At 39.4% G+C, this 13433-nt stretch overlaps 1 protein-coding gene across 2 annotated transcripts in view; it reads right to left on the bottom strand.

The window, feature by feature from the left end:
- The window catches only part of LOC121960468 (collagen alpha-1(XVIII) chain-like), a 74811-nt gene extending 64174 nt beyond the window's left edge, over positions 1 to 10637 (bottom strand). For both annotated transcript variants that reach the window (XM_042510173.1, XM_042510175.1), the window contains exons 1-2: positions 10432 to 10637; positions 10263 to 10342 (exon numbers count right to left, since the gene is read on the bottom strand). In XM_042510173.1, coding sequence (XP_042366107.1) covers positions 10263 to 10342; positions 10432 to 10442 — 91 coding nt within the window. In that variant the 5' untranslated portion in view covers positions 10443 to 10637. The remainder of the gene's footprint in view (positions 1 to 10262; positions 10343 to 10431) is intronic.
- Positions 10638 to 13433: the final 2796 nt, after the last annotated feature.

Raw genomic sequence — 13433 nt, 5'->3', positions numbered from 1 at the left:
CTAGTTTCATTAAAAGGGAACCAATGATTTTACTACTCAACATCAAAGATAATCACCTAGATGAACATGCTTGCCATTAAATTTTAAAATTTAAATTTTAAGTACATAAGAATGTGGACACAACCCTGTTGTCAAGCTTTGGTGTAATTAACTTAATTTAAAAAAAGTGCATGTTTAGTGACCTCCATCACCACGTGAAATTAGAGGCTGTTACAGGAGTCCTTTGGTTTTGAAATGAGACGGTCAACCTCAACATTTTGGGATGATTAATTAAACTTCCACTACAATATCCGAGTTCAAATAGAGGGTTACCTTTAGTCAAGCAGCAATGAGCCTTTACAGGTAGAAAAATATCCTTATCTTCAACACTAACATCCTGGTTTTAGAGGCAACACACTGATCAAACAAGCAGAGATCAGTGAGCAGAGGGGGGTAAAGGTGAGTAAAAAAAGGAAACCGTCATAAATCTGTTCCCACTAACAAGTGCTCTGTCATTAGAGGAGTCCTCCTCCTGCAGCACAAACACAGACACACAAGTAGAAATGTGCTGCATAGGTGAGATCAAGCATGCACACATTATGTTTTTACATTATCATCAATACAGAAGTAATTTCACAAGGACTAGGGCAACTATGGAACACTGAAATCCACTTTTCTTGCACATTTTAACGCCACACAAAGCTGCTCTGCACTCCATGACCTCATTGGACACTCAGATGCTACGTTACTGTATGATAGGACATGTCCTCCCTCTCTGTTGTCTCCTCACAGCTGAACAGACACCTGCTTGTTTCAACTGTCTTTCCGGCCTGACAGACATACTTTCCAGAGTGTTAGAAATTCCATGTTTTCACCCATCAGGCTTTCTGTGGCGCAAAAGGCCAGGAAGCAGGCCGCTCCCAGAAAAATAAACATGCCAGTTCAGACCAATCTACATGATGGCAAATTGCAGTTTTGATGCACCTCTAATCCCGTTGGACTGTATGAGCTCGCTATTTCCTCCAGGTATGCATAAGACTCATAAGTCATACAGTGTGTCACATTTTGCTCAGTAAAACGTCCTCACTGCACACAGGATGCACTGTGGTTCAGTCACAGCCGTGCCCTTTACAGCTGTAACCATGTTTATGTGCTCTGATGTTCCAACACTCAGCTACAGAGAGGAATTTTCGTTTCATCCTGCGTCACACTCACAGTTGCACTCACTCAAACTTTCAACAGTCACAGTCTGTCACTGGCCAGTGAACAGTTAGAGCGACTGGCAGTTAGGAGCCACCCTCAGTGGGCGTTGGGGGAAAAAGAAAGTTTACCTCTTTCACTGTCCAAGCCACTTATAATTTATCATCCTCCGAGTTCCATTGTGTAAACTCTCTGTCAGAAACTCAATAACAGTTAAGCAACAAGGGAGCTCCACGCGTGACCTCTGTGTGGATGCTCAACACGGTTAAATCTCACCCAAAATGAAGGAATAACTTCTGAAACACAGATGATCCTGCTGCAGAGAAATCCTCATTACAAGAGGCGTTTTGTATGTGCAAAAATATAAATCTATTTCAACAAGATATTAACATGCCTCAAAACAATTCTGTGAACAGACAAGCAATGAGAGAGAGGATAACAGAGAAAGTGGAAGAGAAGGTAGGTTTTATGCTCTTATGGCATGTCTATTATGTATTTTATCGTGAAACTCAAGGCTATTTTAACATTTGCTGACACTTTTGATGAATCAAGTCAGAGCTGTCACTGCAGCTGCATTTGTCACTATCTTCCATGTTTTTTTGCTCTTCCATGCTGGTGGGAGTTGTTCACCCTTTGGCATTTAACAGCAGACTAGAACTTGTAGGCGTATTTGCAGCCTTGTAAGCTGCGGAAGAATTACATCCCTGGTATCTATGGCTCTGGAGAAAAATGATCACATTTTCAAAATTTTGGCATTGACTTGGTTCAGTAGAATCAGTTTTTGTGACATGTCTACTGACTGCTACTTTATAATCTGTTCATGAATTAAAGAAAATTCAAAAGAATGACTCTACAAAGATATAAAAGACAGATAGTGAGTTCTGTCCAACACTGAAACCAAGGCCAGCGAGAAAAAAACAGTGGACTACATCAAACAAAGCTTTCAGGACATTTGGTGTAAAAGCTCTTTGAAGGCAAAAGCTTTGATTTCCCTGAGTGATGACTAATGTTCAGATAAGGACAATTAAAAAGAGGTTTAGCCAAGACATGTTATCTCTGTATTAACAACAATACACTGTTAACATTCCCACTACAAATGCCTTTTAAAAAAAAATATATATATATATATATATATATATATATATATATAAGAATTCTTTCACCAATCTGTGTAAAAGGTCATGACCAATCCACTTGTAAGGTTTTCCTAAAATAGGATGGGCAGAAATTAACTATAAGAGCACAAAGGGCGGAGGTCAAAGTGACATTTGGCGTCACATACTTAGCCTCCGGTACTTAACACATCCTGTAATTGTCGTCCGGTTTCTTACTTTGAAGAAAGTCATTTATCTCATCTAACACTATCTGTGTCCACCACTCAAAATAAAGGCTTGTTTAGTCCAGGACAAATATAGCTATTCCTGTTTACCCTCCAGGATAACACATGTTTCTGGTTTAGGGTTTGTCTCACATTATTTGCAGAGGCTGTGGAGCAGCTTTGCTCAAAACATTCAGTCAGCAGAATCCATAGTCGCTTTTAAAATTAATTGGACAGTGATCCTTTTACTGTTTTTACAATGTCTCCTGTTCCCTTTCGAAACTTTTTCAAGAGTTCAACGCATCTCTTCCTTTAAAAAAAAAGACAACAAATAAATCATTAAATCTAGGTCACATGACCAAATCAAAGAGTACAAAACTCACAACCGGAAGGAAGTCATAAAAACAACAAACTGCATCAGTTATGAGTAAAAGAAATTAATCAGGAGCCAAATGAATGAGCTGGGAGGCAGATGCACGAGCAACACACACAACCCGCAGTGCATCTTGCTTCAGTTTAAGCTTGCTGACACATGAAAAGTGTAAACAGTTACAGGAAGGCCTCGTGTCACACGCCCAACAAAAAACAAACAAATATAAATACAGTTAATTGATATAAGATAGAGTTATAAATTCATTTAAATTTTAGTACAGCTGAAACTAAAACTCATATGTTCTGCACAGGTGATTATTGCTGTCGCACAATGTGCTTACGCTGTAGATGTGATGTGATGAGAGAGAGAAAAAAATGAGGGGTGAAGGGAAGATACAATAGAGAAAATAACAAAAGGTATACAAAGTTGGGATCATTTCAAGATGAAACAAAATTTGTTACCTTGGGTCTTTTGTCAAACCAAACCAACTACTACAGCACAGCATCATGCTTACGTGATGTTAAAGCTGGCATTTAAAATAAAGGCCACCTGAATTAATGCAAGTTGCTACAGCTCAGGGTTTCCCGCACATTCATCTATTTGTGCACTCCGCCATGGTCAAAACATCTGCTGCCACATATTGATTTTCTATTTGTGGAGTTGGACCTTTCATTAGAAGCGCTACTGAAATACATATACTGTTGTAGTTATTCATTGTTCCACACTGTTGGAGTGCAAGGTGTACTCTGGGCACAGATGGAGCAGAAGAATGCCAGACACAGTGAAACTGAAACCTAACAACTCATGGTGCTGAGTCTAGGGTTTGCCTTCACTCACTCCTGCAGCAGCTGCTCCTCCCATACATAAATCTGATCTCATCAGCTCTGACCGAATCAATTACCCTGAGATTCAAACTCCTAAAACTGCTGCTGAGGAAGAAAATAAGTCACGAAGAGCTCTGCCTGCGCTGCATTCACAGACATGTTGAAATGTCTGAATTTAGAGAGGGGGCACAGAATGATGAAGACTTAAAAAATGGAAATTTTGCTTAAACCCCCAGTATCAGCTAACACTGCACATAGATTCTAATTCTGCGGGAAAGATGGCTGCTGCAAACTGAAGGTGAGTGTCCAAAGCTGGCATCCTCTCTCCCTTCAGCCATGTAAACTCCGTGCTATTACTATGATGATTTTTTCTCTCGCTCTCAATCACAAGCCAAGAGGACCTGTCTATTTTTCTCTTTAATAAAGTAAAAGTACTTCCCATCTGATTATGTAATTGATGGAATCTAAGGAATACTTGATAACTAAAATAATCGACACCTGCAGCGATAAATTCCAGCGAATCATGATTTCAAATGTTTCACAATCATACATACTCCTGGGATATTTTCGGTTAACTTTTACATTTTTAGTGTTTGATGACAAGAAATCATGGGGTTTTTGTCTCCAATAAAGGAAAATAAAATACAAAAAATATGTGTAAGCTAAGCGCTAGCTTTGAGTTGAACTGGTTGGCGAGACTGCCCCTTATTTTGGAAAAGGAAATGTCTGACATACTAATGCTGTAGTCCAAAAATCCTGAATCCTCGTGAATCATTTTGCCAAAGAATTCTTGAGCCAAAAAAGGTCGCTCACTGCATGAGATAACAGCACTGGCATAATAATTAAATATGAGTGTAGAACAAATTTTATTATGGTTTTACATCCAACTGTTAATTACTTCCCACGTGAGCATCTGCCAAATGTCTTAAAGTAAACATTATTCACATTATTACCTCATATTACTCATACTGCCCTCTTCTACATTGGACATGCAGAGTATAAACACACATCTGCATGCTCAAAGAAACATCTGGCCACTTTCACCTTACAACATTAAGTCAGTCATGGAGATCTGCTTTGGTTGTTGTTAAATTTCTGACAGCTTCAGTGCTCAGTGCTGATTGTTGTGATTTTTCCTCTGTAAAAACCTGCCTGGTATCGTGCTTTTTAAGCACAAAACAGTAAAATCTTTCATGAGCTGGATCGAAGTTGACTCACTTGTGTGTTACATCATGCGGTGGATGGAAACAGAGTGGACATTAATGTATAGGAAAACGTCAGAGGCTTTAACAGTCTCCAGTGCCATGCGTGTTTTTCTTGCTCATTCATGAAATCATTGCTGGACGGGACGGAGAAGCAGACTGTGCTCAAGTGGAAGTTATACTTTTAATCAAAACCTTGCATGTTACCTCTGAGCGAGGCTGCTGTCCAGATGACCTACATCACACCGAAGCCAAAGCAGGGCCTCGTTAAGTCACAATCAGCACCAAATGGAAGGACCGACACATTACCTCCTTAAACTCTGTCACCTTACATCTGTTTATGTATCTTATTCTAAAGATCTGATGTACAGGTGTTACTGCTACCTGTATCAGCTGGGTTTATGGGGGATTCTGGATAATAAACAGCATATTTGTGTGGAAAGAAGTCGAAAAGCCAGGTTACAGGTACAGCTTCTGTTTCCCTAAATCCTCTACTACATTGCCTTTCTCTGTTTTCATACATCTGCCATCTTCACTCAAATGTCAGTTTTCTGCAGCTTTTGTTTGGACGCAGGAAAGAAACACTCTCTCTTGCAGGCTTAGATACCAGCTTTTTTTTCCTAATGATTTCCAGAATTTGGAAACAGAAATGAACAGTCAGTGCAGCAGCCACGCCAGAACCTCTGCTCAAATCAAACATCAAGACACTGTCTACATTTATATTTACACTAATATTTTTACTATTTTTCCACATATGACAGTATTCGGAATTTGATACGGTTCATGTAAACTGCATATTCTCTTTAGATATTCTGAATTTGGTCTTATTCCAAATTTAGCGTTTTTTAAGACATGCAGCATATGCCAATATTAGGCAAGGGTTTAGGAGGATTCTTTGGATATGCATACAGCATTTTTGGAATATGAGTCTCAACTTGGGGTTTTACCGCAGTTAGCCACATGGGGTCTTTCCAGTTTATGGTCAGCTTTGTGTTTTGTACAGCTGCCCGATCCACACCAGAAACTCTGTACGAGGAAGGTTGAGGTTAGGCATTGACCTCAGTGGTTAGGGTCATGGCAGCAGGTTTCTAGTACAGACTGAGTAGCAACAGAATGAAAACCAACTAGCCAACTGTTTGCAAGGCCAGGGAGAAAAATAAAATAAAATTTCTCAAATTTCAGCAGGTTTTTGGATAGAATAGCTGTCAACTGCAAACACAATGTTTGCAGCTACATTTAATCAATCAAGAAAGCATGGACATGTCACTATTTATGAACTTACTGAAAAGTTGTTGAAAATTGCTAACCACTTCAGTGAATATTCTTGATCTAAGAGTGACTCACATGGTTTCACCAGCTAACATAAAAGGTCACATTCATAAATAAACACAGATGATTTTTCAGATGATTTCCACTACAAAAAAAAACAAAAACAAAGTCTGGTTCCCGTTTACGTTTTTAGGGTTTGAGGAATGTTTTTATGCCAGCTTTGTATGAGTGGGGAAAGTGAGTGAGTAATGAGTTAAGATGCCAGTATAGTACATACTGTCTGTGTAACAAGAGTCACCCAAACCTGCACTGAGTTCCTGGTTTGGTTCAGGACCAGTGGTGATGTAAAGGTTGTGACAAAAAGATCATGATCCCAATTGAGAAACTTGAGCTGGGGGAGGGGGAGTAAAAAACGAGCAAACAAACTCAGTTGACCTTCTCTGAACAAACAACAGATAAAAAGAAGAAAATAATGAGTCCTGCCTTTGAAAAGCGATCACAATTTGTTTAACTTTAAAGTCAGATAAAACAGCGAACGTCAGCTTTTGGTATCTGTTTTGTTTTGGAGGTTAACTCTTCAAAATGAACTTGAAACCTGCCTGCGACTCAAGACTGAAATGCTCTGATACAAAACAGCTTTTTCTGTTAAGTCAAATGTGTTCCAAATATACTGTAAATATGTTTAGTTTATCAGAATCAGCCTCTAGCAACACCCTTCACACACTTCACTGATCTCACATCATAATCATCTCTGTCATCCTCATTGTTACGCTTGTCCTCGCCATCATTGTCCTTATCATCGCCCTGATGTAATCATCATAACAAAATTCTCTGAGACTCACATCATCGGCCACATCATCATATTCATTATCCCTAATAGTTTAGTGTGTCGCGGGCATTCAAATTGTTCCATCGGGATAATTAAAAACATTATAATTTGTGAATAATTACCATGTGTACAGCAGATGTATGTGTTGTTTTTGGAGGGTGTGGTTTACTGGCATATGCAAGTGTACATGTGTATATATGTGTGCATAATGGCATATCAGTGCTCCAAGCTACAGATGTTGTATTGCATATACTGCATTTGTGAATATGTTACTTATTAGTAAAGATTAAAGCAGCTACCTCCCAAAGAGTGTGCTTTAATGATTCATCTATAGAATGAAAACCACAAGTGTATATTAAGCAAAAGGCTATACTGAACATGCCTGAACCCTTCACAGCTTGGGCCAAATACATTTGATTGCGTTTCTGTTGCTTTGTTTACATGTTTATGTAGATTTGAACATTCTTTAATGAAGATTTTCTGTTGCAATTAGAACATACATGTTTCTCCATTAAACCATTCATTTGCTCACATACTAATTTATTACTTTTTACTTATTACAGTTTACATTTGTACCAATATGCTGGTTCTGGTTCCTAGAATTTGGTATACCAGTGGTACCATTTTGTTTTGGTAGTTTTCTTTGGATTTAATAACAAAAATGCTATTTTTGAACAAGCTGCAGGGGGTGACATAGTCAACGAAAAACAGTGCTGCAAAACCGTCCTCTGTCACTTCCGCCTCTTATCTAAACATGGCGTTCTTACGCAGATGGGCTTTCTAGAAGATGCATGGATTAAAATATTATCCCATTCATCTGTTAAGGTGTTCATGCAGACAAACAGGTTCACATAGCTATCACTGACTGCTGATTTGGGCTCTTCTTTTTCTGTCAAACTCAAAATGCAAGACAATGCTGATGTTCCACTTATGGAAATGCTTTAGTTCTGGCAGCTCTCAGTTCTGCTGCATCCACCTGAAAACATTAAAACATTAGTACACACCGGTAACAGACACGGCTGAAAGAAGCAGCATGTACTAATTCACACGAAGGAAATGCATTGTATCAGCTATGATTCAACAATCGTGCACAGCAATGTGAATGTTGCCACGGCGACAGCTCTGTTTTCAAGAATATTTACAGCTGGAAATATTTGTCCCTAGTGCTCTCTCTCTCTCTCTCTCCCTCTCTCTCTGTCTCTCTCTCTCTCTCTCTGGCAAGTAAGCCTGCATGCGTGCACGCACACACACATGCACACACACACACATATACACACACACACATATACACACACACACACACACACACTCTTTTTTATTCTCCCCTCTTGAAAAAGTGAATCATGGCAGAGGATTATGAATATGGCAAAAGCACAAACAGCCTGACAGAGGAGCCTCTGGCTCAGCGAGCCTCTGCAGGATCTACAGTGGAGGAAAGTCGACCGTGAAATCACGCTTTAAAAACTTTTCTTTAGTCAGACATCAACAGAGCTCCACCCACCTCCGCACACACGTCCACTGTCAACTTTTACTGTGCAAACATCCATCACTGCAGCTTCTTTTGAGTCAAAATTCATTCCTAAAAGATCATATTTCCCTTCATCTCATAATTAGGGACAGGGTTTTATTGCAACTTTTTGAGCCAGCAGCAGCCAAAGTGGTGTTTAATTCAAAAATGTCAGGCAATTAAGCTCCGTGGGGCCACATTAGCTAGTGAGACCCCGCAATTATTCGTGTGGGCCCGGACAATGCTGCTCTTGTGACATGGAGGTCCTTGTGGTAATCATAGGTCAAGATACAAACACACACATACACACATGCACACACACAAAGCTGCAAATGCCAATCTGGATTCCAACACACTGACGAAAGCGGTGATGGCATATTGGCCTGTGTCAAGGTCAGGATGAAAACTAATGAAATGAAGCTCTCAGACATCGCTGACAATGACCTTCATCTCTGACAAGCACTTTCCAGCACACATTTAAAAGTCATAGCATTACATCATCTGTGCTACCTTCATTATGCAGTGCTACTGATTGCACAGCCTGCCTGTCACTGTGCACGTTGTGAGGTTTCGCCTGTTTCCATTCCAATGCAATGGAAAAAGAAAATCTGCAACTCTTTCAGTACTAATTGGGACCATGTTGAAGTGTCCTGATTGATCCATTCATCATGGAGAAAAACTACATTTAAGCTGTGAAAACAGTCTGCAAAGACAGCAAAGCACTCCACAGGGGCTCTGAGAAACACATCAGTCAGGATATAATTGAAACCATCGTACAGCACAGAAGCCAGCAGGTATCTCCCTCACGGGCTCTGATGTCATCAGGTTCATCCAAAAACCAGCAGTTCCTTAAAGTTCCCAAATGGAGGACGCCATCATTCACTCGCCACACTGTTATACTTCCAATGTAAACAGTGTTATGTACAGTGACTTTGGAGCCAGTCCAGCCCAACATTAAGCATCCCATGGGATGAACTGATCTTATCAAATGGGGGGTTTAATGCAAATACTGCCTAAATTCACAGACTCAAAACCACTTAAGACTTTCCCATGGACTTTACTATAAAGCAGGGTTGGGAACCACCAAAGGCCCAAAGATATAATATTATCATGATACTTAAGTCATAATTCAATCTTGGTACAATTTTAAACATTTTACAATATGCTGAGTATTGCAATAACATATATTGCAATACATTTTGATTTATTACACATTTTTCAACTGCAAATTATGTTGATAAAGCAAAACTTTGTCAACACTGAACTTACATTTGTAATATTAATAATTAAAACAACAAAAATCAACACTTGGCATCAGTGTATCAATATGATATTGCCACACAAAAATATTGCAATTCTGTACTGACTTGCAAAATGTGGTGTTTCTATGATATTTTTCCAATAACATATCATAGAAACTTTCTGTGCAATTAAATATTGAGTTGATAAAGAATTTGGCTTTCCCTTTCTGAATATTTTGTAAGCTACAACATGACTACTACAACATCACTATAACATGGGTTAATTATGTTCAGTGTGTCCTAAACTCCCAGCTCAACATTCATATGATCTCCCAGTAAAAGCATCTTTCTCAAAGGTATATCATTCTGTGTCTCAGTGTAACAGTTCACAGGAGCAGAGTGAAACAGTTTCTCCATTCATATTCAGCAGATGAAAACTCATGAGCCAGCAGAAAGTTCACCAACAGCAGAAGAAGAAAACACATGATCCAGCAATAACAGAGAGACAGAGTGCACATACCGTCCAACAGCTGAGCAGAGGAGCGACGGCAGCAGAACCGGAGCAGGAGCAGAAATAATCCAAAGAACCCGGGAGGAATGCTGCAAAAACAGAAATAAAGAGTTGGAAAACTTACTAAATGTCGACTTAAAACAACTTTTACATTAAAAACACAGTGCCTTTCATTTACCGTGAAGTCATCTTCAGTGATGGTAAACTAAAGTTGTCCTGTTCATGTGTAAGAGAGAGAGAGATGGAGCCCACTCTGCCTCTCTCTCACTCTCTCCAAACTAAAAACCTCTCACTCTCCTCCTCCTCCTCCTCCTCCTCCTCCTCTCTCTCTCTCTCTGGTTCCCACTTAAACAAAGGCAGCTTCAGTGAGTCGGACTCAAGGGGCCCTCGCAAAAGCTGAAATCCGACTCCTCGTGTCTCTCTACGGACCACCGCTTTTCTAATCCGGCCCTCCCCTCAGACATCACAACTCCAAATACAAATTAACACACTCCCGTTAAGTCCTCCCCCCCCATGCTCCTCCTCACTGATGTGGTTTCTCTCACTTTCTCTGAGCTTTAAAGCACTTTTCTCGTGTGGCCATGACCTAAGGGAGAAGATGCCTCTGGAGCTGCAGCATCAAAACTTTCTTTCAAGTAAAAACAGGGAGTTATCGTTGGATCAAATGAAATATTCAAACAGCTAAAACAAAAGCTCATCTTATCACTGCCATTACAAGAGTGTTTTTTTGTCATGACAACCAAATTCACTAAAACCTTTAAATTACTAAATGCCAATACCATTTTATGTTCCAAAAGCTCTATAATGTATTGGAAATTAAAGATCATCTGTCAATCAATAAATATTTATCAAAAACTGTGCTCAATCAATTGTTTTTTTAATAAAAAATTTAACTAATCCATCTATTTTCCAATGCTTATTGTTGTCCCATTCATGATTGTAACATGATAAGAAAGCTCGCCCAGGCTTCCATCTATATTCTCCTTTTGAAGGATTTTGAGGCATTCCAAGCCAAATTGGAAATTTTATCCCTGTCTGTTGTGGGTCTTTCCTAGTCGGACATGTCCAGAATTCCTACACATGGCGGCTGATCAGATGCCCAAATATCTCAAGAGGAGAACTGGCTCGATTCTGAGCACCTTCCAGATGTCTCAGTTACTAAGGCTATCCCAAAATTGACTGCTTGCACCCTATGAATTAAAGTCATTTTGGTTTGCTAAATGAGCAAATTTAATTCATTTGGTCACTACCAAGTCGCTTGACTTAAAGTGAGGGCTGGACCAGAAAGTGGTCATTTTTGCCTTCACACTGACAATCCACGTGTTGATCTCAAACTTAAATTTTACTCATCCCACATTACATCATGTCCCAACAGCAAGTGTTGAACTATTGCATAGCATAGTGTAACACTGAACGCCCTGTCTACCCTGATTCTATTAAATATGAACTTCTGTTGCGTCATGCAAACAAACAACATACATCAGCTGCACACTCAAGATCAGACTAGAGAGATAACCATTCAAAAGATGGGTGCGTACTTGCCATCTTTCTATGTTCATACTTTTTGAACAGTAAAACAAGTTTTATAATGTGATATTAACTGGAAATGACATAAAATATAGCCAACAGCAAGTAGGCTGTTATTAGTGACCATTTACCAGAAGCTTCCTGGCAAACTTCCTCCAGCCAGCTGCCACTTTATTTAAGTTTTTGTGGTGAAACAAAATAGTATTGTGTAGATAATGATTCATTCAACTTCCGAAATCAGCCATACCTTGTCCACTGCAGAACTTTCAGCCAGAGCAAAAGGAATAAATACAACCCAGGGCATTCAGCAAAAGTTCAGCTCAAAACTGCATTGTACAGTGCATTCACTCCAAAGTGATGCATTGCATGCTGCAAGTTAGGACATTTCGATAGAAAAAAAACTGACACTGACACTCACATAGTAGTAGATAGTAGAAGGTAGCTGAACTCCTTCAATAACAGTTAACTTACAACCCATACAAAGGCCAACAATTTAGAGCTGCTGATTTCACCCAAATGTCTTCACCCTCAATTTGCTGCTGTTGGTCATAGTCTAATGCAACAAGAAGAATAATATCATCAGCAAAGAAATGTATTTCCAACATCTGCTTTTCAAGGTGATGGTAACAGACAACCTTGGCGCACATCATAAATGCATTCACTCAATTAGAAATGGACTACGTGAATACATGTAAACTTTATGTGTATATTACTGGATAGAAAATGCCCAGGTATGTCAAGATTAATTCATCTGTTGCCTCCAGTTTCCAATATGTAACACATAATCTTATTTAAAAGTACTGTGAAGTTACACATCTTGTCTGGTGATGATGCCACCAGTGAATTATCTGCCACAATGTCTGGACTCAAGAGCATAATGCAGTGGTGCCAAAGGGAATCTGAACAAACACAAACATCCAGCAGTCTCGCTGCAGGAGCCAGTGTGGTAGAGGGGAGGACAGATAAAGATGTGTTCAGACCTTGTTTCTGACAGCTCAGACAGATAAGAGCCATTACGGCCTGTGAGTGATGCTGTTAGAGAGGCGGCATAAGTGATAAGCCGTCCTCACTTCACCAACCTCACATAGACTGACCAGAGCTGTTGTCAGGCGGCATTCCTCCTAAAAATGTTGCAAGTCTGCGAATCACTAGTTAATGAGCTTTCCTCACATTCAAAGTCATCCAGGGTCAGACATTTGTCTTACTCCCTTGTTTTCTCAGCTTAAACATTGAGTCTGAATATAAAGGAAAACATTTCCCATCAACCTTGACAGTCATGGGAGAGAGTGCACCTTTTTTGTATCCATTTAAAAGAAATCTCATTATTTAAGAAGTTGACCTTCAGTATCTATTAGGGGTACCAAAGTGTAAAATGATTTCTGATTTCCTAAGAAGTGTATTTGGTTGTACAAAAACTAATGTTCTTGGCCTAAATTTATGCCATCCAACCAGAGTTGAGTCTTAAATTACAAAAACTCAGGTCTTAGTGATTAATTGTAAACCTGTTTACAGCATGTAGACATGCTGTAAATTGCTATGCTTTATGACATGCTATGTATGCAGAAATGCTGAAATGATCAGCTTAAACTACAATATTTCAGTCTCAACTGTTATAATTTTGTGTCCCTTCTCAAAATTCATATGCTTTTATGG

This window comes from Plectropomus leopardus, chromosome 21, assembly GCF_008729295.1.
Source record: "Plectropomus leopardus isolate mb chromosome 21, YSFRI_Pleo_2.0, whole genome shotgun sequence".
In the NCBI taxonomy this organism is placed as follows: Eukaryota; Metazoa; Chordata; class Actinopteri; order Perciformes; family Serranidae; genus Plectropomus; species Plectropomus leopardus.
This window is presented reverse-complemented; position numbering and strand designations above follow the sequence as displayed.